Source organism: Chiloscyllium plagiosum, unplaced genomic scaffold (assembly GCF_037043375.1).
Source record: "Chiloscyllium plagiosum isolate Xiang-an unplaced genomic scaffold, Cpla_swu_hap1 HiC_scaffold_16, whole genome shotgun sequence".
NCBI classification, from domain to species: domain Eukaryota; kingdom Metazoa; phylum Chordata; class Chondrichthyes; order Orectolobiformes; family Hemiscylliidae; genus Chiloscyllium; species Chiloscyllium plagiosum.
This window is the reverse complement of record NW_028270154.1, coordinates 92,445,891-92,470,431: the sequence shown is the minus strand read 5'-3', so window position 1 is coordinate 92,470,431 and position 24,541 is coordinate 92,445,891. Positions and strand designations below refer to the sequence as shown.

At 46.6% G+C, this 24,541-nt stretch overlaps 1 protein-coding gene across 2 annotated transcripts in view; it reads right to left on the bottom strand.

Moving 5' to 3' along the window:
- The window catches only part of fam193b (family with sequence similarity 193 member B), a 111,086-nt gene that overhangs the window by 34,598 nt on the left and 51,947 nt on the right, over positions 1-24,541 (bottom strand). For both annotated transcript variants that reach the window (XM_087995543.1, XM_087995544.1), the window contains exon 3: positions 1,120-1,356. In XM_087995543.1, coding sequence (XP_087851669.1) covers positions 1,120-1,356 — 237 coding nt within the window. The remainder of the gene's footprint in view (positions 1-1,119; positions 1,357-24,541) is intronic.

Here is a 24,541-nt window from a genome sequence, read left to right as displayed (position 1 = left end):
GAGCATCCAGGTTGTTTTTTCTCGCAATTTGATAATGTCAGAATGGTTTTTGAAGACCAGCAGAACTTTGTCATGTGTATTACACTTCCTACATTGGTTTCAAGAAATCAATTGCTGATCCTTGGATAAATCAGTAAAAGTTAAACTCAGGACAGAGTTTCTACACTTTCAGGTACTTAATTCAAGTGCACTTACATCCTTACTTTCAAACTGCATAGATTTCACATTTTATACCTTATTTCAAGCTTAACAGTTAAGCAACTGCTAGTCTCACTTACCAAATCCATTGCTTACTGTAGGAGATGGAAAATTCCTTAAATAAAAAGATTCTGTAACACGAGTAAAATAGCAGCCAAATGAAATACTGCTGTTTTAGAAAGTCAAATGCTCAAATGTTTAGCCCTGAACTTTGATAATGATAAATTAAAATCAATTAAGTAATTTCAGTAAATGCAGAAACATTTGCTTACTTTTCAAGAACTTGTCACTGCATTAATATTGAAGTAATATGAAAGATTTCAGGCTCTACAACCTATAAAAATCTTGAACATTTAACCTAAATGGAAATGAGCTACTACTAAGCTGTCTGTACACAAACAGGACCTGATTGTTAAAGATAATTAAACAATTACAAACACAGTATTAGCATCACATCTCATTTTGTCCTTTTCATCAAATTCATTTCTAAATCTGAAGTCTTTCATTTTGAATATAATCTACAAATGTATAAACACCAAGATACTTATTTCAGAGGTGTTAGTGGGGAGTGTGTGTGCCCATGTGTGCGCGAGAGAGTGCGAGACTGAGAGTGTAAGTGAGAGGAGTAGAGTCAGAGTGTGTCTGGCTTGCCATTATATGCAAAGATAGATCGTCTACCATATGAATTGCTTTTTTCCCCCAAAGACAAACAAGATTCTCAGCATCTCTGCCCTTACAGCATATCTTTTTTTAGATCCTGAAAACTGTTCAATACCCACAGTAAGAAGAATCAATACAAAATTAACAAATACCACCCCCCACTCCCATATCCCTTGTAGCAAGTGGGGTATCAGATTGTAGCAGGTTTTCCTTTTACCCCTCAACTGCATAATCTTTTGTCATCCAAACTTGCATCCATACCTTTGTACATGTGCCATTAGGAGTGGCTGTGCATGGCTGAGGTTGCTGCAGCTGTTGATGAGTATTACTGGATGATAAAGTCTGCCTGTGCACCTGGTGGCAGCAGTGGACCGTCGAGTGGTGACTTTTTTCTGTTGGTGATCTGTGCGGATTGGCAATGCCATCCCCTTCTGCCATTGTTCTCACTGAATCATCAGCCACTCCTCCTTTATGCGTCTGACATTCATCTTGTCCCACCTGAAGTATCAAATAAAAGACTTACTTTAAACTAATTTCTCACCACAAATGCAGTGTAGACATCACAAGTCAGTAAAATATACTTAAAATTCCATCAGCTTAAAATAATATGACCATGTTGCACATACAATTCAAGTTAAAATAAACTGCAGTTGAACAGGGAGGAAAAAGATGAGCACTTGCTATCAAGTTCCATTTTAACAGTGACTACATCAGCATTGCATCTTACCATACTTAAAGCCTAAGCAACATAAGACTGTTTATCTCCAAAAATTGAAAACAATAGTACAACAACTAAAGAAAACATGCCATTATCCTTTCATGTTATTCCCTTTAGGTCATCCAATATCACAGCTCTGGTACAGAAAAACCACTAACCAAATAGACATTGCTACAGTACTTGCCCATATGGATTGGGGCATCACTATATCTGCAACTACAGACACATTGCCAGTGCACCACCAAAAAGAAGCTTATGCCCAAAACGTCGATTCTCCTGTTCCCTGGATGCTGCCTGACCTGCTGCGCTCTTCCAGCAACACATTTTCAGCACCACCAAAAAGTGTCTACCCCTTTAATGTTTTATTTTAAAACAATAGACACATTGCAACAATTCTTTCAAACAATCAAACACCCTTGTCCTTATTTCTGAAAGTCCATTAGCTACCCAAGTGAAATTTGTAAAAGAAAAAGTTTTCATTATCATGTAAATAAACATAAAAGTAACACAATTGAGAGGGCATTGAATGAATCAAACAATTATCCAATTGACTTTTGAAAGCCACAACTGAATCGGTCTCCACCACAATCAGAGAGAGGCATTTCAGATCCTAACCATTCACTGCAGAAAGACGTTCTTCCTCATGTCATCATTGATAAAAGAAACAATCACTTGAAATCAAAAGCATCTGCCTCTTGATCCTTCTACCAACAGCTTCTCTCTGGCTACTGTCTCCTGACCACTCAAGATTTTCAAGACCTCTGACAAACATTTCCTCAAAGTTCCTTTCTCCAAGGAAAATAGCTTTTCTTATTTATCCACATAACTGAAACTCCTCTTTCCAGGAAAAACTTTTTCCTATGCCTTTACACACCTTCCTAAAGAGGAATGCCCAGCATTGGGACCCACCTGCATTGAGGCCAAATTTTTGTTTCATGTCTATTTATCATGACATTCTTGTTTTTGCACTTTATGCCCCTATTTATGAATCATAGAATGGTGTAAATGCTTTATTAATCCTGCTATCAACATTAATGTGCACAAATATCCAAGTCCATCTGCTCCTGCAACTCCTTGACAGTTATACCCTTCATTTCATACATCCTCTCTTAATTTTTCAGTATTTAGTTAATTGAGATTAATCACTGCAAAAAAATAAGAAATACTTCAAACAGTAGACTAAGATGGATGTTAATTCCCAATTTACTTTCTCCATGACAGTTAACCATCTCTTATCCTGATCCAACTTTATGCATGCTTTGCTTCTCTAAAAGCAAGTAGCTTTGAAGACTAATCCCATCTATTACATATTTGTATTCACTCAATGGACTCAGTTGGAACATTCCTGAGAATACCAAAGACTTTTAAGTAGGAGAAACAGAGTTGCCCACAGCCACTTGATAGCATTAGAAAACATAAAAGGCTAAACAGAAACCTTTTCGAGAGCATAAATTAAAATATTAGGCTTGTTCTGATATCTTACACTGAAGAAGATAACCCAATAATATGAAATTCCAGTATAAACACTTAAACATTGCAACAGGATGGATGGCTTAAAAACAAACACTGCCAAAAGTCATTAGCCACAATGTAGCCACATATTTTGTCATACTGTGATTCAAATGGCATAGACCGCTTCAAGGAATGCTAATGGCTGGTTACATCTAATTACATAGGAACCTACATTAATGTGAATCACATGATCAGCAACATGAGCCAAAGCAAAATGCAGCACACTCATTGACTTCCTCTAAATGACTGGTCAGGCTTATTCAAAAAAAAAACTGAACACTCTAGAATCATCCTTCTATCAGGTCCAGGGACTTGCCAGCTTTTGGTTCCATTACATTTTCCCCAATCACAATGGTTTTAAATCTCTCTCTCCCTTTCGCATCCAAATGTTCAATTATTCTTGGATTTGCTTTGTGTTTCTACTGTGAAGATACAAAATACTTCTTCAAATTGTCTGCTATTTCCTTGTTTCCCATTATTAATTCCACAATCTCACCCTAAAACATCTGGCATTAATTAAGACAGTAAGCCCTTCACTATGCCACTGTACACTTTTGGCTTTTACTTTTTTTGTACAAATTATGAAAGTGAGAGCTGATGACATTGTAGCAAGAAAATCAGGCCATCTGCAAAGTGAACAAAGTATCGGCATCTTAATTTGAAGGGTTGTGAAATTCAAAACAAAATGTGAAATGTAAACAAGTGGATGAATTGGGCACAGAACAGAGGAGAAAAAGGAAAGAAAGATGGAATTTAGAGAGAGTAAAAGAGATAGAGTGAGGGAAACTGTGTCTCACAAACCTGACTGGGTTTTTTGAGGAAGTAACCAAAAGGACTGATAAAAGCAGAGTGGAAGACGTTGTTTACTTGGACTAAAGTCAAGCCTTTGACAAGATTCCACATGGTAGACTAATTAATAAAGTTAGATCATATGGGATTCAGGGTGAGCTTGCCAATTGAATACAAAATTGGCTTAATGGCAAGCAGCAGCGTGATGGAGGAAGATTGTTTCTGTGGGCTGGAGGCCTGTAACCAGGGGTTGCGCACAAGGCTGCATATGGTGGTTCAGTGGTTAGCACTGCAGCCTCACAGGTTCAATTCCACCCTTGACCATCTATACAGAGTTGGCACATTCTCATTGTTTCTGCATGGGTTTCCTCTGGGTGCTCTGATGCCCTCCACAGTCTAAAGATGAGGGGCACGAATAGCCAGGGTCTTTCTCCTAGGTTGGTAAAGTCCAGAAGTAGAAGGCATAGGTTTAAGCTGAGAGGGGAAAGATTTAAAAAGGACCTAAGGGGCAACTTTTTCCAAACAGAGTGGTGCGTGTATGGAATGAGCTGCCAGAGCAAGTGGTGGAGGCCAGTACAATTACAACATTGAAAAGGCACCTGGATGGGTATATGAATGAGGGGTTTAGGGGGATATGGGCCAAATACTTACAAATGGGACTAAATTAATTTAGGATATCTGGTTGGCACAGGCAAGTTAAACTGAAGGGTCTGTTTCCATGTTGTACAACTCTATGAGTCTATGGGCAAGATAGATGAACTGGCTGTGCTAAATTGTCCTGTGTGTGCAGAGATGTGCAGGAGAGGTGTATTAATCATGGGGGAAGGGGGAAGGGAAGTGGGATGCTCTTTGGAAGGTTGTGTGGGCTCGATGGGCCAAATAGCCTGCTTCTACACTGTCTGAGTTCTAGGATTCTACATTTTCCACAGGAATTGGTGTTGGGTCCACTTTCATTTGTCATTTATATAAACAAATTAGATAAGAATATAGTAAGCATGATTAGTAAGCTTGCGGATGGCATCAAGATTGGAGGTAGTGGACAGTGAAGGAGGGTATCCAAGAGAGGAATGATGATGAGTGATTTGAAAGGGGCACAGGACAGGTACTTGAGGAAAATAAACCAGCGGAGCTTTAGGAATACAGTGAATTAATCAGCCTGTATGGATTGCTCTACATAGTGTTTTGTAAATGTTTTAATTGCTGTCAAGTTTGCAACCCATAATTGCAGAATCATGTGGGAGCCGCTGATGTTACCCAAGTTGATGTCGCCAGTTCTGCAGCATCTGAACAAAAACAATTCAGTAGTTAATCAGTTTGCTTTCCAATAGCTATTATATTGGAGTACAGTTTTAACTACAGCAGAAGTTAAAAGTAAAACTAAGGCAATTATAGCCTGATGTTAAGGTCAGCCAGACAGTTGCCATCCCATGATATCATTATTACTTTTCAGCATCTGGATTGATTCCCAGACATACCATTAGACACTGTAGATGCACATTAGTTTTGCCTCTTGGTGCATGCTCCAGACTCTGCAATTTCACTGTTTCGTTCTCAGTTGTACTTAGTGACTGGATCAGGGTTTACCCAATAAATGCATTTTATTTGTCACTTTTACTGTGGAGGGAGTGAGCTAACAAGCTTGCAGCTACACCACGGACAATCTAGGCTCAAGTTGCAAACTGGCTCCAGCAGGTCAAAATATTCCAAATTCATATGGTCTCTGCAATCCTTATTCTTATTTCCAATGATCAATTTTCTACAGTTCTGCTTGCCTGCTATAATCAGAAGTGCAAAGGACATTGCTGCAACCAGTGTTAAGAGGGTTTAAATGGGCATAAAACTGGCTAAGAGTTTAATCTTGATGAATACCCTAAACATTCCTGTGGATCCCATCTTAAGATGCTGAGCAAATGGCATTACAGAAAATGAACCAGAGAACCTCTGATACAGATGAGAAAGAGAAAGACTGGGATGATGGAAAAAACAGTCAGAAGAGGCTGAGGCAATGGCATTCAGGACTTAGCTCTAAGTTTACTTCAGAAGTGAGCAGACAACTGTGCTTTTGTATAAATGAGAACATTCGAGATATTTTATGGAAAGGATTAAACTTTATAATCTAAAAGCAGAATACTGCGGAAGCTGGAAGTTTTTTTTAAAATGTAGGGAATTCTCAGCAGGTTACATATATAGGCAACTTAGAGGCGAACAAAGTTAAAACATTGCTCTGTGACCTTGCTTCAAATCAGTTTTTTTTAAGATTGGATAGTGAGGCCAAGAATATGAACAAAGAAAGGACTAAGGATGGAGACAAAGCAAAGATGTAAGGGTGGCTGATGTCACTTATAAAACACATCCTAATTACAACTCTTAAATATTACAAAATTTGTCCCAAATAGCATTCTGACAAGCATTTTATAGGCATCAGCAACAATTAGATAGTATAAAAGCAAGGTGTTATGCTGGAATTATGGAAATCATTAGTTAGACTGTGACTCAAGTACTGTGCAACTCTGGTCGTCTCATTACATGTATGTAATTCTACTCAGGAGGGTAGGGAGAAGATTTAACAGGATGTAATCTGGATAAGGAAAACGCAGTTATTATACCAGATTTCGTAGACTGAAGCCGAGGGGAGGTTCAATTGGGAATTACTGAATTCAAAGTGCCATGATACAGTGGAAGGAATGGCCCAAGACCTTAGCATACAAGTTGGCATCAAGGGCCATAAAGTTAGATGTGACTGGCAGAAATAGTAGAGATGAGGGTAAGGTATTTTGTTCAGAAAATGATTGGGGGTTGGAACTCACTGCCTGTAAGGGTGACAGAGGCTGAAACACTTAACTCATTTAAAAGGCAATATTATTACAATAATTATAATTACTATAATTATCTATAGTCTTACTATATAAACTTACCTAAAATTAGTGATATCGTTGACAGTGAAGAAGGTTATCTAAAATTACAAAGGGATCTTGATCAACTGGGTCAATGAGCTGAGGAGTTGCAGATGGACTTAACTTGGATAAATACGAGGTATTATATTTTGGTAAAAGAAACAAGGGTAGGACTTACACAATTAAAAGTAGGGCCTTGGATAGTTTGGGAGAACAAAGAGACCGAGCGGCTCAGGTAGATCATTCTTTGAAGTTTGCGTCACATATAGATAGGTTGGTTAAGAAGGTGTTTAGCACGCATGCCTTCACTTCTCATATTGATGACTGTAGGAGTGGGACCATTATATATTATGTTGAGGTTGTACAGGACATTGGTACGGCCTCTTCTGGAGTTACGTGTCCAGTTTTGGTTGCCATTTCATTCCTGATGAAGGGCTTTTGCCCAAAACGTCGATTCTCCTGCTCCTTGGTTGCTGCCTGAACTGCTGTGCTTTTCCAGCACCACTAATCTAGAATCTGGTTTCCTGCATTTGCAGTCCTTGTTTTTACCTGCCGTTTTATCGTGTGACGATGCCCCTTTAACAAGGTTATTTTGTCCTCGTTTTTTTTTCCCCAAGAGAGGTTGTAAAGACAGAGGTGCTGAAATGTCTGGGCTAGAGCCTAGTTTAACAACGGCAGTTCTCCCAGTTGCATTTTGTTTGTAGTTTCTTTTCGTTGAGAGTGGGAAGCTGTTTGCAGTCCAGAGAAAGGTTCCAAGCTTCTACACAGACAGTGTTTTGTGTGTGGAATGAAATCTCAGAGGAAGTGGTACAGTTACAACATTTAAAACACATTTAATTAAGCACATGAATAAGAAATTTTTGGAGAGTTAGGTCTGCAGGAAGTGTGACTGGCTGCAACTTCTCACAGACTGTGTTATTCTGCTGGAGTACATTTGGATGCGGGCGCAGAGAGTTTGATGGACACTAGTTACAGGGAGGTGGTCACACCACAGGTTCGGTCCAGGAGAGGCAGGCAGGTCGTGGATGAGTCTCCTGCAGATATTCCTCTAACAGGTATATCATTTTGGATAGGCAAAAGTGAGGACTGCAGATGCTAGAAGCCAGAGTTTAGATCAGAGTGGTGCTGGAAAAGCACAGCAGGTCAGGCAGCATTCGAGGAGCAGGACAAGTGCGTATGCGTGTGCACGTATATATGTATGTGTGCACGCACCCGCGTGCGGTCTAGCCTCTCAGGGCAGTTGCCCCCACCCCCGCCTGCAACAGCCAGGCTCTGCTTTACAGCAATAGTGGTAGGTGAATAGTGACGGACAGAGGGGGACGGGGGGGGGATGGAGGGGGGGGGGGGGAGAGAGACGGGGGGGGGAAGAGAGACGGGGGGGGGAAGAGAGACGGGGGGGGGAAGAGAGACGGGGGGGGGAAGAGAGACGGGGGGGGGAAGAGAGACGGGGGGGGGGGAAGAGAGACGGGGGGGGGGGAAGAGAGACGGGGGGGGGGGAAGAGAGACGGGGGGGGGGAAGAGAGACGGGGGGGGGGGAAGAGAGACGGGGGGGGGGGGAAGAGAGGGAGGGGGGGGGGAGAGACGGAGGGGGGGAGAGAGAGCGGGGGGGGGAGAGAGACGGAGGGGGGGGGAGAGAGACGGAGGGGGGGGGAGAGAGACACGGAGGGGGGGGAGAGACACGGAGGGGGGGGAGAGACACGGAGGGGGGGGAGAGACACGGAGGGGGGGGAGAGACACGGAGGGGGGGGAGAGACACGGAGGGGGGGGGAAGAGAGACGGAGGGGGGGGGAAGAGAGACGGAGGGGGGGGAGAGAGACGGAGGGGGGGGGAGAGAGACGGAGGGGGGGGGCGGAGACGAGGGGGGGGCGGAGACGAGGGGGGGGCGGAGACGAGGGGGGGCGGAGACGAGGGGGGGCGGAGACGAGGGGGGGGCGGAGACGAGGGGGGGCGGAGACGAGGGGGGGCGGAGACGAGGGGGGGCGGAGACGAGGGGGGGCGGAGACGAGGGGGGGCGGAGACGAGGGGGGGCGGAGACGAGGGGGGGCGGAGACGAGGGGGGGCGGAGACGAGGGGGGCGGAGACGAGGGGGGGCGGAGACGAGGGGGGGCGGAGACGAGGGGGGGCGGAGACGAGGGGGGGCGGAGACGAGGGGGGGCGGAGACGAGGGGGGGCGGAGACGAGGGGGGGCGGAGACGAGGGGGGGCGGAGACGAGGGGGGGCGGAGACGAGGGGGGGCGGAGACGAGGGGGGGCGGAGACGAGGGGGGGCGGAGACGAGGGGGGGCGGAGACGAGGGGGGGGAGACGAGGGGGGGCGGAGACGAGGGGGGCGGAGACGAGGGGGGCGGAGACGAGGGGGGCGGAGACGAGGGGGGGCGGAGACGAGGGGGGCGGACGAGGGGGCGGAGACGAGGGGGGGCGGAGACGAGGGGGGGGCGGAGACGAGGGGGGGCGGAGACGAGGGGGGCGGAGACGAGGGGGGGCGAGACGAGGGGGGGCGGAGACGAGGGGGGCGGAGACGAGGGGGGCGGAGACGAGGGGGGGCGGAGACGAGGGGGGGCGGAGACGAGGGGGGGCGGAGACGGAGGGGGGGCGGAGACGAGGGGGGGCGGAGACGAGGGGGGCGGAGACGAGGGGGGCGGGGACGAGGGGGGGGGCGGAGACGAGGGGGGCGGAACGAGGGGGGCGGAGACGAGGGGGGCGGAGACGAGGGGGGCGGAGACGAGGGGGGCGGAGACGAGGGGGGCGGAGACGAGGGGGGGCGGAGACGAGGGGGGGCGGAGACGAGGGGGGCGGAGACGAGGGGGGGCGGAGACGAGGGGGGGCGAGACGAGGGGGGCGGAGACGAGGGGGGGCGGAGACGAGGGGGGGCGGAGACGAGGGGGGGCGGAGACGAGGGGGGGCGGAGACGAGGGGGGGGCGGAGACGAGGGGGGGCGGAGACGAGGGGGGCGGAGACGAGGGGGCGGAGACCGGGGGGGGCGGAGACGGGGGGGGGCGGAGACGGGGGGGGCGGAGACGGGGGGGGCGGAGACGGGGGGGGCGGAGACGGGGGGTCGGAGACGGGGGGTCGGAGACGGGGGTCGGAGACGGGGGGTCGGAGACGGGGGGGCGGAGACGGGGGGCGGAGACGGGGGGCGGAGACGGGGGGGCGGAGACGGGGGGCGGAGACGAGAGAGTGGGGGGAGACGAGGGGGGGGGAGACGAGAGGGGGGGGGGGAGACGAGGGGGGGGGGGGAGACGAGGGGGGGGGAGACGAGGGGGGGGGAGACGAGGGGGGGGGAGACGAGGGGGGGGGAGACGAGAAGGGGGCGGGAGACGAGAGAGGGGGCGGGAGACGAGAGGGTAGTGGGAGACGAGGGGGGGGGGAAGACGAGAGGAGGGGGGGGAAGACGGGGGGGGGAGAGACGAGAGAGGGGAGGGGAGGGGAGGGCGAGACGAGAGGGGGGGGGGAGAGAGAGACGTGGGGGGGGGGGGGGGGGAGAGCGGAGAGAGACACGAGGGGGGGGGGAGAGAGACGAGGGGGGGAGGGGGGAGACGGGGGGGGGGGGGAGAAGAGACGAGAGGGGAGGGGGGGGGAGAGAAGAGACCAGAGGAGGGGGGGGAGAAGAGACCAGAGGAGGGGGGGGGAGAAGAGACCAAGGGGGGGGGGGTGTACCAGAGAAAGGGGGGGGGGGGGGAGAAAGGAGACCGGGGAGGGGAGGGGACCAGAGAGGGGAGGGGACGGGACCAGGGAGGGGAGGGGAGGGGAGGGGACCAGGGAGGGGAGGGGACCAGGGAGGGGAGGGGACCAGGGAGGGGAGGGGACCAGGGAGGGGGGAATTGCGTTACTAAACAGGAAGAATGTTATATCTGCACTCAGAAAGGATATAGTGAGAGCACTCATTCACTGAGTAGAGCAGAGCTTAATCATAAGATGGCTGCAATCTCTCTATGATTATACCATACTCACACCCCAACAGTCACAGAGACAGAGATAGAACACAGAACAGTACAGCATAGATGTTTGCTTATTCTCGGTCAAGTCGGCATAAGGATAGAGCAAGGATTGGTTATTTTAAAAGGCATTTGACAAGTCACGAGGTCTGGGTGAGATCTATCCCAGGTTACTGAGGGAAGCGAGAGATAAAATAGCTGGGGCCTTAACAGATACCTTTGAACATGGGAGAGGTCCTGGAGGACTGAAGAATTGCTAGTATTGTCCCCTTGTTTAAGACAGGTAGCAGGAATGATCCAAGTATTTATAGCCTGGTGAGCTTAACATCAGTGGTAGGGAAGGTGCTCAAGAAGAAACTGAGGGATAGGATCTACAGAAGAACCTCGATTACCCAAACATCAATGATCCGAATAAGATCTCAAAGGTCGCGTAAAAAACCTATCCATTATCCGAACTCTCGGTTATCCAAACAAAATACTCCCCGCCCATCTCATTCAGATAATCGAGGTTGTTCTGCACTTCCATTTGGAAGAAAATTGGCTCATCGGTAATAGGCAGCATGGTTTTACCAACTTAACAGAATTCTTTGAGGAAGTGACAAAGTTTATTGATGAGGGAAAGGCTGCAGATGTTGTATAAATGGACTTTAATAAGGCATTTGATAAGGTTCCCCATGGTAGGCTGAGGGAGAAAGTGAAGTCGCATGGGGTCCAGGGTGTACCAGTTGGATGGGTAGAGAACTGGCTGGGCAACAGGAGATAGACAGTAGTAGTGGAAGGGTGCATCTCAAAATGGAGACCTGTGACTAGTGGTGTTCCACAGGGATCCATAATGGGGCTACTGTTGTTTGTGATATAATAAATGATCTGGAAGAAGATATGTGGTCAGATTAGCAAGTTTGCAGATGACACGAAGATTAATGGAGTAGTGGATAGTGAAAGGGACTGTCAGAGAATGTAGCAGAATATAGATAGATTGGAGAGTTAGGCGAAGAAATGGCAGATGGAGTTCAATCTCTGCAAATGCGAGGTGATGCATTTTGGAAGATCCAATTCAAGAACAAACCGTACAGTAAATAAAAAAGCCCTGGGCAAAACTGATGTACAGAGAGATCTGGGTGTTCAGGTCCATTATTCCCTGAAGATGGCAACGCAGTTCGATAGAGTGGTCGATGAGGCATATGGCATGCTTTCCTTCATTGGACGGGGTGTTGAGTATAAACGTTGGCAGGTCATGTTACAGTTATATATGACTTTGGTTCGGCCACACTTAGAATACTACATATAATTCTGGCCGCCACATTACCAAAAATATATGGCTGCTTTGGAGAGGGTGCAGAGGAGGTTCTCAAGGATGTTCCCTGGTATGGAGGGAGCGAGCTATGAAGGGAAGTTGAGTAGACTAGGATTATTTTCATTAGAAAGACAGAGGTTGAGGGGGGACCTGATTGAGGTCTACAAAATCATCAGAGGTGTAGACAGGATGGATAACAAGAAGCTTTTTCCCCCCAGAGTGGGTGACTCAATTACTCTGGGTCATGAGTTCAAGGTGAGGGGGGAAAAGTTTAAGGGAGATATGCGTGGAATGTTCTTTACGCAGAGGGTAGTGGGTACCTGGAGCGTGTTGCCAGCAGAGGTGGTAGAGGCGGGCACAATAGCATCATTTAAGATGTATCTCGACAGATACATCAATGGACAGGGAGAAGAGGGATACAGATCCTTAGAAAATAGGCAACAGGTTTAGATAGAGGATTTGAATCGATGCAGTCTTGGAGGGCCGAAAGGTTGTTCCTGTGCTGTAATTTTCTCTGTTCTTTGTACATACCCTCCAGTCCAGGCAGCAGCCTGGTAAATTTTCCCTGCACCCTCTCTAAAGCTTCCACATTCTTCCTATAATGAGGTGACCAGAACAGAAGACAATATTCCAAGTGTGGTCTAACCACGGCTCTATAGAGCTGCAGCATAACCTCACGGCTCTTAAACTCAATTCCCCTGTTAATGAAAGCCAACATACCATATGCCTTCTTAACAATCCTCTCAACTCGAGTGGCAACTTTGAAGCATCTATGGGCCTGGACCCCAAGATCCCTCTGTTCCTCTACACTGCCAAAAATCCTGCCTTTAACCCTGTATTCTGCAGTTAAATTCAACCTTCCAAAATGAATCACTTCACACATGTCCAGGTTCAACTCCATTGCTACTTACTCGGCCCCGTTCCGCATCAATGCCCCATTTCAACCTACAACAGCCCTCCACACTATCCACAACTCCATCAACCTTTGTGTCATTGGCAAACTTACTAACCCACTAACTCACCCTTCCACTTTCTCATCCAAGTCACTTTTAAAAATCACAGAACAGAGGTCCCAGAACCGATCCCTGCGGAACACCACTGGTCACTAAGCTCCAGGCTAAATACCACCACCTTCTGTCTTCTATGGGCCAACCAATTCTGTATCCAGACAAGTCAGATTTCTCTGTATCGCATACTTCCTTATTTTCTATATGAGCCTGCTGTGGGGAACCTTATCAAACACCTTGCTAAAATCCATGTACACTACATTCACTGCGCTACCTTCATCAATGTTTTGTCACATCCTCAAATAATTCAGTAAGGTTTGTAAGGCATGACCTGCCCCTCACAAAGTTATGCTGCCTATTTCTAATAAAACTATTGTTTCCCAAGTAATCATAAATCCTGTCTCTCAGAATCCTCTCTAATAATTTGTCCACCACCAATGTAAGACTGACTAGTCTGTAATTCCCAGAATTATCACTATTCCTTTTCTTGAGCAACGAAATAACATCTGCCACCTCCAATTATCTAGCACTACTCCAATAGACAGTGAGGATGCAAAGATCATTGCCAAAGGTGCAATCTCTTCTCTAGTAAACTAGGGTATGTCCATTTGGCCCAGCGGATTTATCTATCCACAGGTTTTTCAAAATCTTCAGCACATCCTCCTACTTAATATAAACCTGTTGGAGCATATCAGTCTGTTTCATACTGACCTCACAAATATCACGTTCCCTCTCAGTAGTGAATACTGAAGCAAAGTATTCACTCAGGACCCCCCTTACCATCTCGGACTTCAGGCACAAGTTCCCTCCACTATCCCTGATCGACCCTCTCCTCACTCTGGCCATCCTCTTGTTCCTCACATAAGTGTAGATTGCCTGAGGGTTTTCATTAATCCTACCCACTAAAGCCTTTTCATGTCCCCTGCTAGCTCTCCTAAGTCCATTCTTCATTTCCTTCTGGGCTATCTTGTAATCGTCTAAAGCCCCATCTGATTCTTGCCTCCTCATCCTTAAGCTTCCTTCTTTGTCTTGACTAGATATTCCACATCTGTTGTCACCCACAATTCCCTCAGCTTACCATCTCTTCCTTTGCTCAGTGGGACAAACCTGTCCAGGACTATCAGCAAGTGCTCCCTAAACAACCTCCAAATCACTGTCGTGCATTTCCTGGAGAACATCTGCTCCCAATCTAGGCGCCCCAGTTCCTGCCTAATAGCATTACAAATCTACGCCCCCCCACCAATTAAATACTTTCCCATACTGTCTGCTCCTGACACTCTGCATGACTATAGTCAAGGTAATGGAGTTGTGATCACTATCACCGAAATGCTCTCCCCACAGAGAGATCTGACACCTGGTATGATTCGTTGCCAAGCACCAAATCCAATATGGCCTCCTCTCTAGTTGACCTATCTATATATTGGGTCAGGAATCCTTCCTGGACACCTGACAAAAACGTCTCCATCTAAACTATTTGAAATGAAGAGGTTCCAATCAATATGAGGGAAGTTACAGTCACCCAGACAACAACCCTGTTACTTCTGCACATTTCCAAAATCTGCCTCCCAATCTGCTCCTTCATGTCCCTGTTGCTATTAGGGGGCCTGCAGAAAACTCCCAAGTGATTGCTCCTTTCCTGTTTCTAACTTCCACCCATACTGACACTATTGACAAACCCTCCTCGATGACCTCCCTTTCTGCAACTGTGACAGTACCCCTGATTACCTCCCCCCATCCCACCACCAATTTCCCTTTGAAACATCACAATCCTGGAACATCCAACAACCAGTCCTGCCCCTGCGACATCCAAGTCTCCATAATGGCCCAAACATCATTGTTCCAAGTACTGAGCCATGCTCTAAGTTCATTACCCTTATTCCTGATACTTCTTGCATTAAAATAGACACACTTCAACCCATCACACTGACTGTACATTTGCCCTATCAACTGTACATTTGCCCTATCAACTGTCCATCCCTCCTCACAGACTCTCAGCATGCTATACCTGGCTGTTCACTACCTCTCACCCACTTCAACCTCTCACCCTCGCAACGTGCAGCCCTCCGCACCAACCCCAACCTCACTATCAAACCGGCAGACAAGGGAGGCGCGGTGGTAGTTTGGCGCACCGATCTTTACATTGCTGAGGCTAAACGCCAGCTCGCGCACACCTCCTCCAACTGCCCTCTTGACCATGACCCCACCTCCGAGGAGAAAGTGAGGTCTGCAGATGCTGGAGATCAAAGTTGAAACTTTATTGCTGGAACAGCACAGCAGGTCAGGCAGCATCCAGGGAACAGGAGATTCGACGTTTCGGGCACAGGCCCTTCTTCAGGAATGGAGAAGAAGGGCCTGTGCCCGAAACGTCGAATCTCCTGTTCCCTGGATGCTGCCTGACCTGCTGTGCTGTTCCAGCAATAAAGTTTCAACCATGACCCCACCTCCCACCACCAAACCATCATCTCCCAGACCATCCATAACCTCATCACCTCAGGGGATCTCCCATCCACCGCCTCCAACCTCATAGTCCCACAACCCCGCACCGCCCCTTTCTACCTCCTGCCCAAAATCCACAAACCTGACTACCCCGGGCGACCCATTGTCTCAGCCTGCTCCTGCCCCACCGAACTCATCTCTGCATACCTCGACACGGTCCTGTCCCCCTTAGTCCAAGAACTCCCCACCTACGTTTGGGACACCACCCACGCCCTCCACCTCCTCCATGATTTTCGCTTCCCTGGCCCCCAACGCCTTATCTTCACCATGGACATCCAGTCCCTGTACACCTCCATCCCCCATCACGAAGGCCTCAAAGCCCTCCGCTTCTTCCTTTCCCGCCGAACCAACCAGTACCCTTCCACTGACACCCTCCTTCGACTGACTGAACTGGTCCTCACTCTTAACAACTTCTCCTTCCAATCCTCCCACTTCCTCCAAACCAAAGGAGTAGCCATGGGCACCCGCATGGGCCCCAGCTATGCCTGTCTCTTCGTCAGATATGTGGAACAGTCCATCTTCCGCAGCTACACTGGCACCACCCCCCCCACCTTTTCTTCCGCTACATCGATGACTGTATCGGCGCTACCTCGTGCTCCCACGAGAAGGTTGAACAGTTCATCCACTTTACTAACACCTTCCACCCCAACCTCAAATTTGCCTGGACCTACCACCCACCAACCTCCAGATACATCGTATCATCCTTCGTAATTTCCACCACCTCCAAACAGACCCCACCTACAAGGATAGATTTCCCTCCCCTCCCCTATCAGCATTCCGGAAAGACCACTCTCTCCGCGACTTCCTCGTCAGGTCCACACCCTCCCCACCAACCCAACCTCCACTCCCGGCACCTTCCCCTGCAACCGCAAGAAATGCAAAACTTGCACCCACACCTCCCTCCTCACTTCCCTCCAAGGCCCCAAGGGAACCTTACATATCCATCACAAATTCACCTGCATCTCCACACACATCATTTACTGCATCCGCTGCACCCGATGTGGCCTCCTATACATTGGGGAGACAGGCCGTCTACTTGCGGAACGTTTCAGAGAACACCTTTGGGACATCCGCAGCAACCAATCCAACCGCCCCGTGGCTGAACACTTTAACTCCCCCTCCCACTCCGCCAAGGACATGCAGGTCCTTGGCCGCCTCCATCGCCAGACCATGGCAACACGACACCTGGAGGAAGAGCGCCTCATCTTCCGCCTAGGAACCCTTCAACCACAAGGGATGAATGCAGATTTCTCCAGCTTCCTCATTTCCCCTCCCCCCACCTTTTCTCAGTCCCAACCCTCGGACTCAGCACCGCCTTCTTGACATGCAATCTTCTTCCCAACCTCTCCGCCCCCACCCCCTCTCCGGCCTATCACTCTCACCTTAACCTCCTTCCACCTATCGCATGCCCAACACCCCTCCCCCAAGTCCCTCCTCCCTACCTTTTATCTAAGCCGGCTTGGCACACCCTCCTCATTCCTGAAGAAGGGCTTATGCCCGAAACGTCGATTCTCCTGCTCCTTTGATGCTGCCTGACCTGCTGCGCTTTTCCAGCAACACATTTTTCAGCTCTGATCTCTAGCATCTGCAGTCCTCACTTTCTCCCTGTTCACTACCTACTCCATCATCTGATACGTAGCTCCAGTTCCCACCCCCCTGCCAATCTAGTTTAAACCCTCCCAAAGAGATCTAGCAAACCTCTTGCCCAGAATATTGGTGCCCCTCCAGTTCAGGTGCAACCCATCCTTCTTGTACAGTTCACACCTTCCCCAGAAGGTATCCCAATGATCCACATATCTGAAGCCTTCCTTCCTACGCCAGTCCGGCAGCCATGTTCATCTGCACTCACTCTCTGCTCCTCACCTTGCTAGTCCATGGAACTGGTAGCAATCCTGAGATTATTACTCTAGATTGTGAAAAAAATGTAGGCAGATTATAGAAAGATGCAATAACAATAGGTTGTCATAGTGGGCGAGTTCAACTGTCCCAATATCAGCTACGACTCCCTTAGAGCAAGAGGTTTAAATGGGGCAAAATTTGTTAAGTGCACCCAAGAGTTTATCATTTCAAGAAACAGTATGTGGATAGTGCAACTACAGAAGGGGCCATATCAGACCTCGTATTGGCTCATGAGGCTGGTCAGGTGACTGACCTTTCAATGGGAAAGTATTTGGAAACAGTGATCAACTCTTTATGCTTTAAGATAGCAATGAATAAAGATAAGTTTGCAGGGGAAGATATTAAATTGGGGAAGGAAAAATTACATCAGTATTAGGCAGGAGCTAGGGAGTATTAATTGGTCAGAGTTATTATCGGGCAAGTCACGTGGAATTGTTTAAAGACCTACTGATCAGAGTTCACGATCGGCCTGGTCCGGTAAGGAGGAAGGACAAGGATTGCAAAATAAGGTACTCTTGGATAATGAGAGAGGTTGTGAATTTTGTTCAGAGGAATAAACCGGCATATACAAAAGATTTAGGCAGCTAAAATCAAACAGTGCTCATGAGAAATATGAAGCAGGAAAGAACTTAAGCAGGGAATTAGGAGAGTAAGAAGGGGCCATGAAACGACCTTGGCAAGTTGCGTTGAAGAGAATCCCAAGGCATTCGATACATACATTAAGAGATTAACTAGGGAGAAGGTACGATCACTCAAAGTGAAAGGAGTGAACTTGTGCTTGGAGGCAGAAGATGTGGGCAAGATCCTAAATGAGTACTTTGCATCGGTATTCACCGAGGAGAAGGATGTGGAGGATAGTGAGACTAGTGCAGAGCATGCTAACATGCTACAGTATTTGGAAGAGCATTGAGGTGGATAAGTCCCCAGGGACCAATGACATCTATCAGAGGTTATTGAGAGGGCAAGAAAGGAGATTGCTGGGGCCTTGATCAAGATCTTTGTATCCTCATTAGCGACTGGAGAAGTTCAAGAAGCATGGCAAGTAGCTAATGTCGTTCCTCGGTTCAAAAAGGCAATCCAGGAAACTATAGAGCCAAGACGCTCACATCAGTGGTCGGAAAGCTATTGGAGAGAATTCTTATGGACAGGATTTACATGCATTTGGAAATGCATGGTCTAATTAGCGACAGTCAGTGTGGCTTTGTGCAGGACAGGTCACAACATACTAACTTGATTGAATTTTTCAAGATGGTGACAAAGTTGATCAATGAGGATAGAGCAATGGTTGTTGTCTGCATGGATTTCAGTGAGGCTTTGAACAAGGTCCCTCATGGTAGGCTCACCCACAAGATTAAGATGATTAAGTTACATGGGATCCACGGAGACTTTGCCGCCTGGATTCAGAATTAGCTCACCCACAGAAGGCAAAGGCAGTGGTGGAAGTGTGTTTTGCTGGCTGGAGGTCTGTGACTAGTGATGTTCCACTGGGATCCAACCTCTACTGTTTGCGATTTAAATAAATGACTTGGATGAAAATGTTGATGGGGTAGTAAATTTATAGATGATAGAAAGATTGGAGTTGTGGACAGTGTAACAGGTTTCCAAAGAATATAGTGGGATTTAGAGCAGTTGCAGATATGGCAGAGAAATAACAGATGGAATTTAATCCAGTGAGGTACTGCACTTTGGGAGATGTAAAGGAAAAATATAGAGTTAATGGCAGGACCTTCCATAATTCCCTGAAAGCTGCCGCACAGAAGTAGATAGGGTAATAAAGAAAGTGTATGGCACCGCTTCCCTTTATAGGTCGGGGAACTGATTATACAGGAGTCAGGATGTGATGTCGCAGCGTTATAAGACTTTGGTTAGGCCACACTTAGGGTATTGTATTCAATTCTGGTTGCCACATTATAGGAAGGATGTGGAGACTTTGGAGAGGGTGCGTAACAGGTTTACCAGGATGATGCCTGGATTAGAGGGTATGACACGTAACAAGAGGCTAGAAAACTGGGCTATTTTCTCTGGGGCAGTGGAGACTGAGGGGAGACTTGAGAGAAGTTTATAAAATTAAGAGATGCATAAATAGGGTTGGCAGATGAAATCTTTTCCACAGGCAAAACGTCTAAGTCTAGAGGGCTTGCATTTAATGTGAGGGGGAAAGTTCAAAGGAGATGTGAGGTGCCAAGTATTTTCGAAACACAGAGTGGTAGGAGTCTGGAACACTTTGCCAGGAGTGCTGGTGGAAGCAGATATAATATGGGTGTTTAAGGGACTATTAGACAAGCACATGCATATGCAAAGAATGCAGAGGTATGGACCAAGGGCAGGCACAAGGGATTAATTTAATTAGCCATCATGTTCGCACAACATCCAAGAATCAGAGTCATACAGGATGGAAACCGACCCTTCAGTCCAATCCATCCATGCCAACCAGATTTCCCAAACTAAACAAGACCTATTTGCCTGCATTTGGCCTATTTTCTTCTAAACCTTTCCCATCCATGTCGCGGTCCAATTATTTTAAGACGTTGTAACTGTACCAGCCTCCACCACTTCCTCTGGCATTTGTTCCATAAACACACCACCTTCTGGGTGAAAATGTTGCCCCTCAGGTCCCTTTTAAATCTTTCCTCTCTCACCCTAAACTTATGCCCTCTAGTTTTGAACTCCCCTACCCTAGGGAAAAGACCTTCACTACTCCTTTTATCTATGCCTCACATGGTTTTATAAACCTCAAAAATAATTGATTGTGTGCAAATATAAAATGATCAGAAATCAAGGCAGAATCATTTTTAAAAAGTGAAAAGTAAATTTGTGCTGTAAACGTTTCGTCCCCTGTCTAGGTGACATCCTCAATACTTGGGAGCCTCTGTGAAGTGCTTCTGTGATGTTTCCTCTAGCATTTATTGTGATTTGTATCTGCCACTTCCGGTTGTCAGTTCCAGCTGTCCGCTGCAGTGGCCAGTGTGTTGGGTCCAGGTTGATGTGCTTATTGATTGAATCTGTGGATGAATGCCATGCCTCTAGGAATTACCTGGCTGTTCTCTGTTTGGCTTGTCCTATAATAGTAGTGTTGTCCCAGTCGAATTCATGTTGCTTGGCATCGGAGTGTGTGGCTACTAAGGATAGCTGGTCATGTCGTTTCGTGGCATAGATTCAATCAATAAGCACATCGACCTGGACCCAGCCACTGCAGCGGACAGCTGGAACTGACAACCGGAAGCAGCAGATACAAATCACTATAAATGCCGGAGGAAACATCACAGAAGCGCTTCACAGAAGGCTCCCAAGCACTGAGGATGTCACCGAAACAGGGGACGAAACGTCTGCAACACAAATTCCCAGCTCGGCGAACAGAACCACAACAACGAGCACCCGAACTACAAATCTTCTCCCAATCAGTGAAAAGTAAAGTAAAGGAATTCCTGAAGAAGGGCTCATGCCCAAAACGTTGATTCTCTTGCTGCTTGGATGCTGCCTAACCTGCTGCGCTTTTCCAGCAACACATTTTCAGTTATGTTCTATAAGGGCCAAGTGCAGTCAGGTGGGACTAGTTTAGTTTGGAATTATGGTCAACATGGATTAGTTTGACCGTGCTATATGACTCCAGGTATCTGGATGCATATCTTATATACCGTAACCTGCAGTACTCTGGACTAAATGCTGGAAAATGGCAAAAGTTTGGGGTCATTTTTTTGGCTGGAACAGATACACTGGGCCAAGTGGTCTCCTTCTGTGTCATTAACATTCTACAATTCTATGACAACACAATCATTCAAGCTCGTAATCTGAAGCAACTTTCTCCAAGGTGCACAACACTAGCACATAATCAGTGAAAATAGCCTGAGATCAGGCACAACTTCCAAGATGATGAATAAACTGAACGTTACCAGTAGTTGCGAGGAACAGAAATGCCATTCTGATGCATTACTGTGTTCCGCTGTACAGTACAGTAAGTGGCACAGGGTTTTATTGTTCTAATGTCACATGCTGCTTTTGACCTGGGAGAACTCCAGGCTCTCTTTGGAAAAAATAAGAAAACTTTTACTTTTATAATCTCAAATATCAACGTGAACTAACATTTGAAAACATGAAATAAAACCGACGTGCTGAAAATGCACAGATTAGCAGCAACATGTGAACATAAGAATGAGGACTAGGAACAGGCAATTCACTCCCTCAATACTGCATTTAGAAAGCTGTAAACTACCTCATGAGGGTCGGACTTGAAACAGTAACTTTCTCTCCACAGATGCCATCACACTTGCCATCAGCATTTTTAGTACAGGTACTTTGCTATAAGTTTAGTTTTCCAGCATTCACAGTATTTTGCTTTCATTTTCAGGTTTTATTCAGAATTACTTCTCTTGTGGGAATCCTTACCTTGACGCTCTATTGCTTCTCCCCACTGTCATTTCAGTTTGTTTCTTTTATCCTGTCAATCTTCACTGATTTCCATTTCCTTCCTCATGTTTGAGGTCCATGACTGAAAAGTCACTTTTACAGCCTTCCAGTTAGGAACTTTACAGACATCTGAACTCAACAATTTCAAAGCATGAACTCTGCCCTTATTTTGATTCATTGTAAGTAAATGCTCCATTTCGTGACAACAAACATTATCATGTCCTTTGCCTTTTGTTTCTTAATCTGTCCTGTGCTCAACTCTATCTCAAATCTTCCTTGTTCTCTAGCTGTGATGCCAGGGAGGGATCTAAAGAATGATAGGGCAGACTAAATGATCTATTCCTGTTAATATTTCTTATGTTCTTAAACTCCTGGCCTTCCTTCCTTTCAATAAAATAAAATCCATCACTGTCCTTCAGTTCTGAGAGTCAGGTTCAATTCAAAATATTAGTTTCTTTTCAGGGATGCTGCCATGCTACTGAATATAACCAGCACCTTTTCATTTTAGATTTCCCCAGTTTTATACTAAAGTACTGCAGAAACAAAACAGAATTGTTTAATTTAGAACATGACATCAAATCATCCACAAGGGTCTGGCTTTCAGAGTACTTGACTAGGTTTGACCTCACATTTGAGCCTTTCCTCCCCTTTCTTTAAAGTAACACAATCCTTTCAAGAGCAATTTCTAGGTTTTTGAGTGCTTTAGAAAGGTTAACTTCAATCCAAGCCATAAGACAAATTTCATTCACAATATAACTCTCTGTAAAAAGGAAACTACAAAAAAAAACTGGCATTCTGAGCATACTGAACCTTGTAAATTAATTCATAGAAGAAAAGTGAGGACTGCAGATGCTGGAGATCAGAGTCGAAATGTGTGGTGCTGGAAAAACACAGCCGGTCAGGCAACATCCTGCTCCTCGGATGCTGCCTGACCAGCTGTGCTTTTCCAGCACCACACTCTTCGACTCAAATTAATTTGTGCACAAATTCCACAAAAATTTTAAAAAACTACAAATAACTTTTCATCCCAAACCAAACCAATTTAAGCTCAAAGTGATGGAAGAAACAGACTCTGATCATTCTTTGCCGATGTGAAGGACTGCAATTTTTTTTTAAACGAGACATCACTGTGGTGAATTTAACAACATTCTAAAATGTTATACAAAACTTATGTGCATGCAGGAAGTGGTTGTACACATTGGAACCAATGACATAGGAAGCAAAAAGGACGAGATTCTGAGAGGAGAATAATGTAAGTTGGCAGGAATTTAAAAAGTAGGTCCTCGAGGGTAGTAAGGTTTAGATTACTTCCGGTGCCATGGGCTCGTGAGGATAGGAATAGGAGGATAGAACAGATGAAGGCAAGGCTGAGGAGCTGGTGCAGCGGACAAGGATTCACATTTTTGTATCATTGGAATGTCTTCTAGGAGAAATTACCTGTAGAAGGACCGACTGTACCTGAATTGGAAGGGGACTAATATACTGGCAGGGAGTTTCTGAATCTACTCGGTTACTTGGGAGGATTTAAACCAGAAGCGGGGAGGTAGAAAATGAGATAAGAGTGTCCAGAGCCAGCATGTTCCCACTGGGATGAAGGGCACGGCCGGTGTGTGTTCGGAACGCTAGATAACTAGAGAAATTGAAGGCTTCGTCGAGAAAAAGAGGGAAGCGCACATCAGGTACAGACAGCAGGGATCAAGTGAATCCCTACAAGAGTATAAAAGTAGTAGGGGTACACTTAAAAGGGAAATCAGGAGGACATAAAGGGGATACGAGATAGCTTTGACAAGTAGAGTTAAAGAGAATCCAAAAGGATTATACAAAAGGGTAACTAGGGAGAGAATAGGGCCCCTCAAAAGATTAGCAAGGCCACAGAACCACAGGACATGGGAGAGATACTAAACAAGTACTGTGCATCAGTGTTTACTGTCGAGAAGTATATGGAAGATATGAGATTGTGGGGAAATAAATAGCAACATCTTGAAAAATATTACAGGGGTGGTGATGCTGGATGTCTTGAAATGCACAAAGGTGGATAAATCCCTAGGACCTGAACAAGTGTACCTTAGAACTCTGTGGGAAGGTAGGGAAGTGATTCCTGGAACCCTGGCTGAGATACTTGGTATCATCGATAGCAACAGATGAGGTGTTGGAAGACTGGAGTTTGGCTGATGTGGTGCTACTGTTTAAGAAAGATGGTAAGGGAACTTTGGACCAGTGAGCCTGACATTGGTGGTGGGCAAGTTATTGGAGGGAATTCTGAGGGACTGGATGTACATGTATTTGGAAAGGCAAGGATTAGGGATAGTCTACATGGCTTTGTGTGGGGGAAATCATGTCTCACAAACTTGATTACATTTTTTGAAGAAGATTGCTGACAGCAGAGCAGCGGACATGATCTATATGGACAGTAAGGTGTACAACAAGGTTCCTCAGAGATCATTCCTGAAGAAGGGCTCATGCCCGAAACGTTGATTCTCCTGCTCCTTGGATGCTGCCTGACCTGCTGCGCTTTTCCAGCAACACATTTTCAGCTCTGAACTCCAGCATCTGCAGTCCTCACTTTCTCCTCTGCCGTCATGAGTCCTAGTGGTCACAGTTTTGTGTCTGTTGGGGTGGTTGCTTTCGTAGTTCAGGACTTTGTCTGTGTGTGTGTGTGTGTGTGACTTTCCTGTATACCTTTGTGGTGAATTCTCCGTTCGGTGTTCTCTGTACCATCACGTCTAGGAATGGGAGT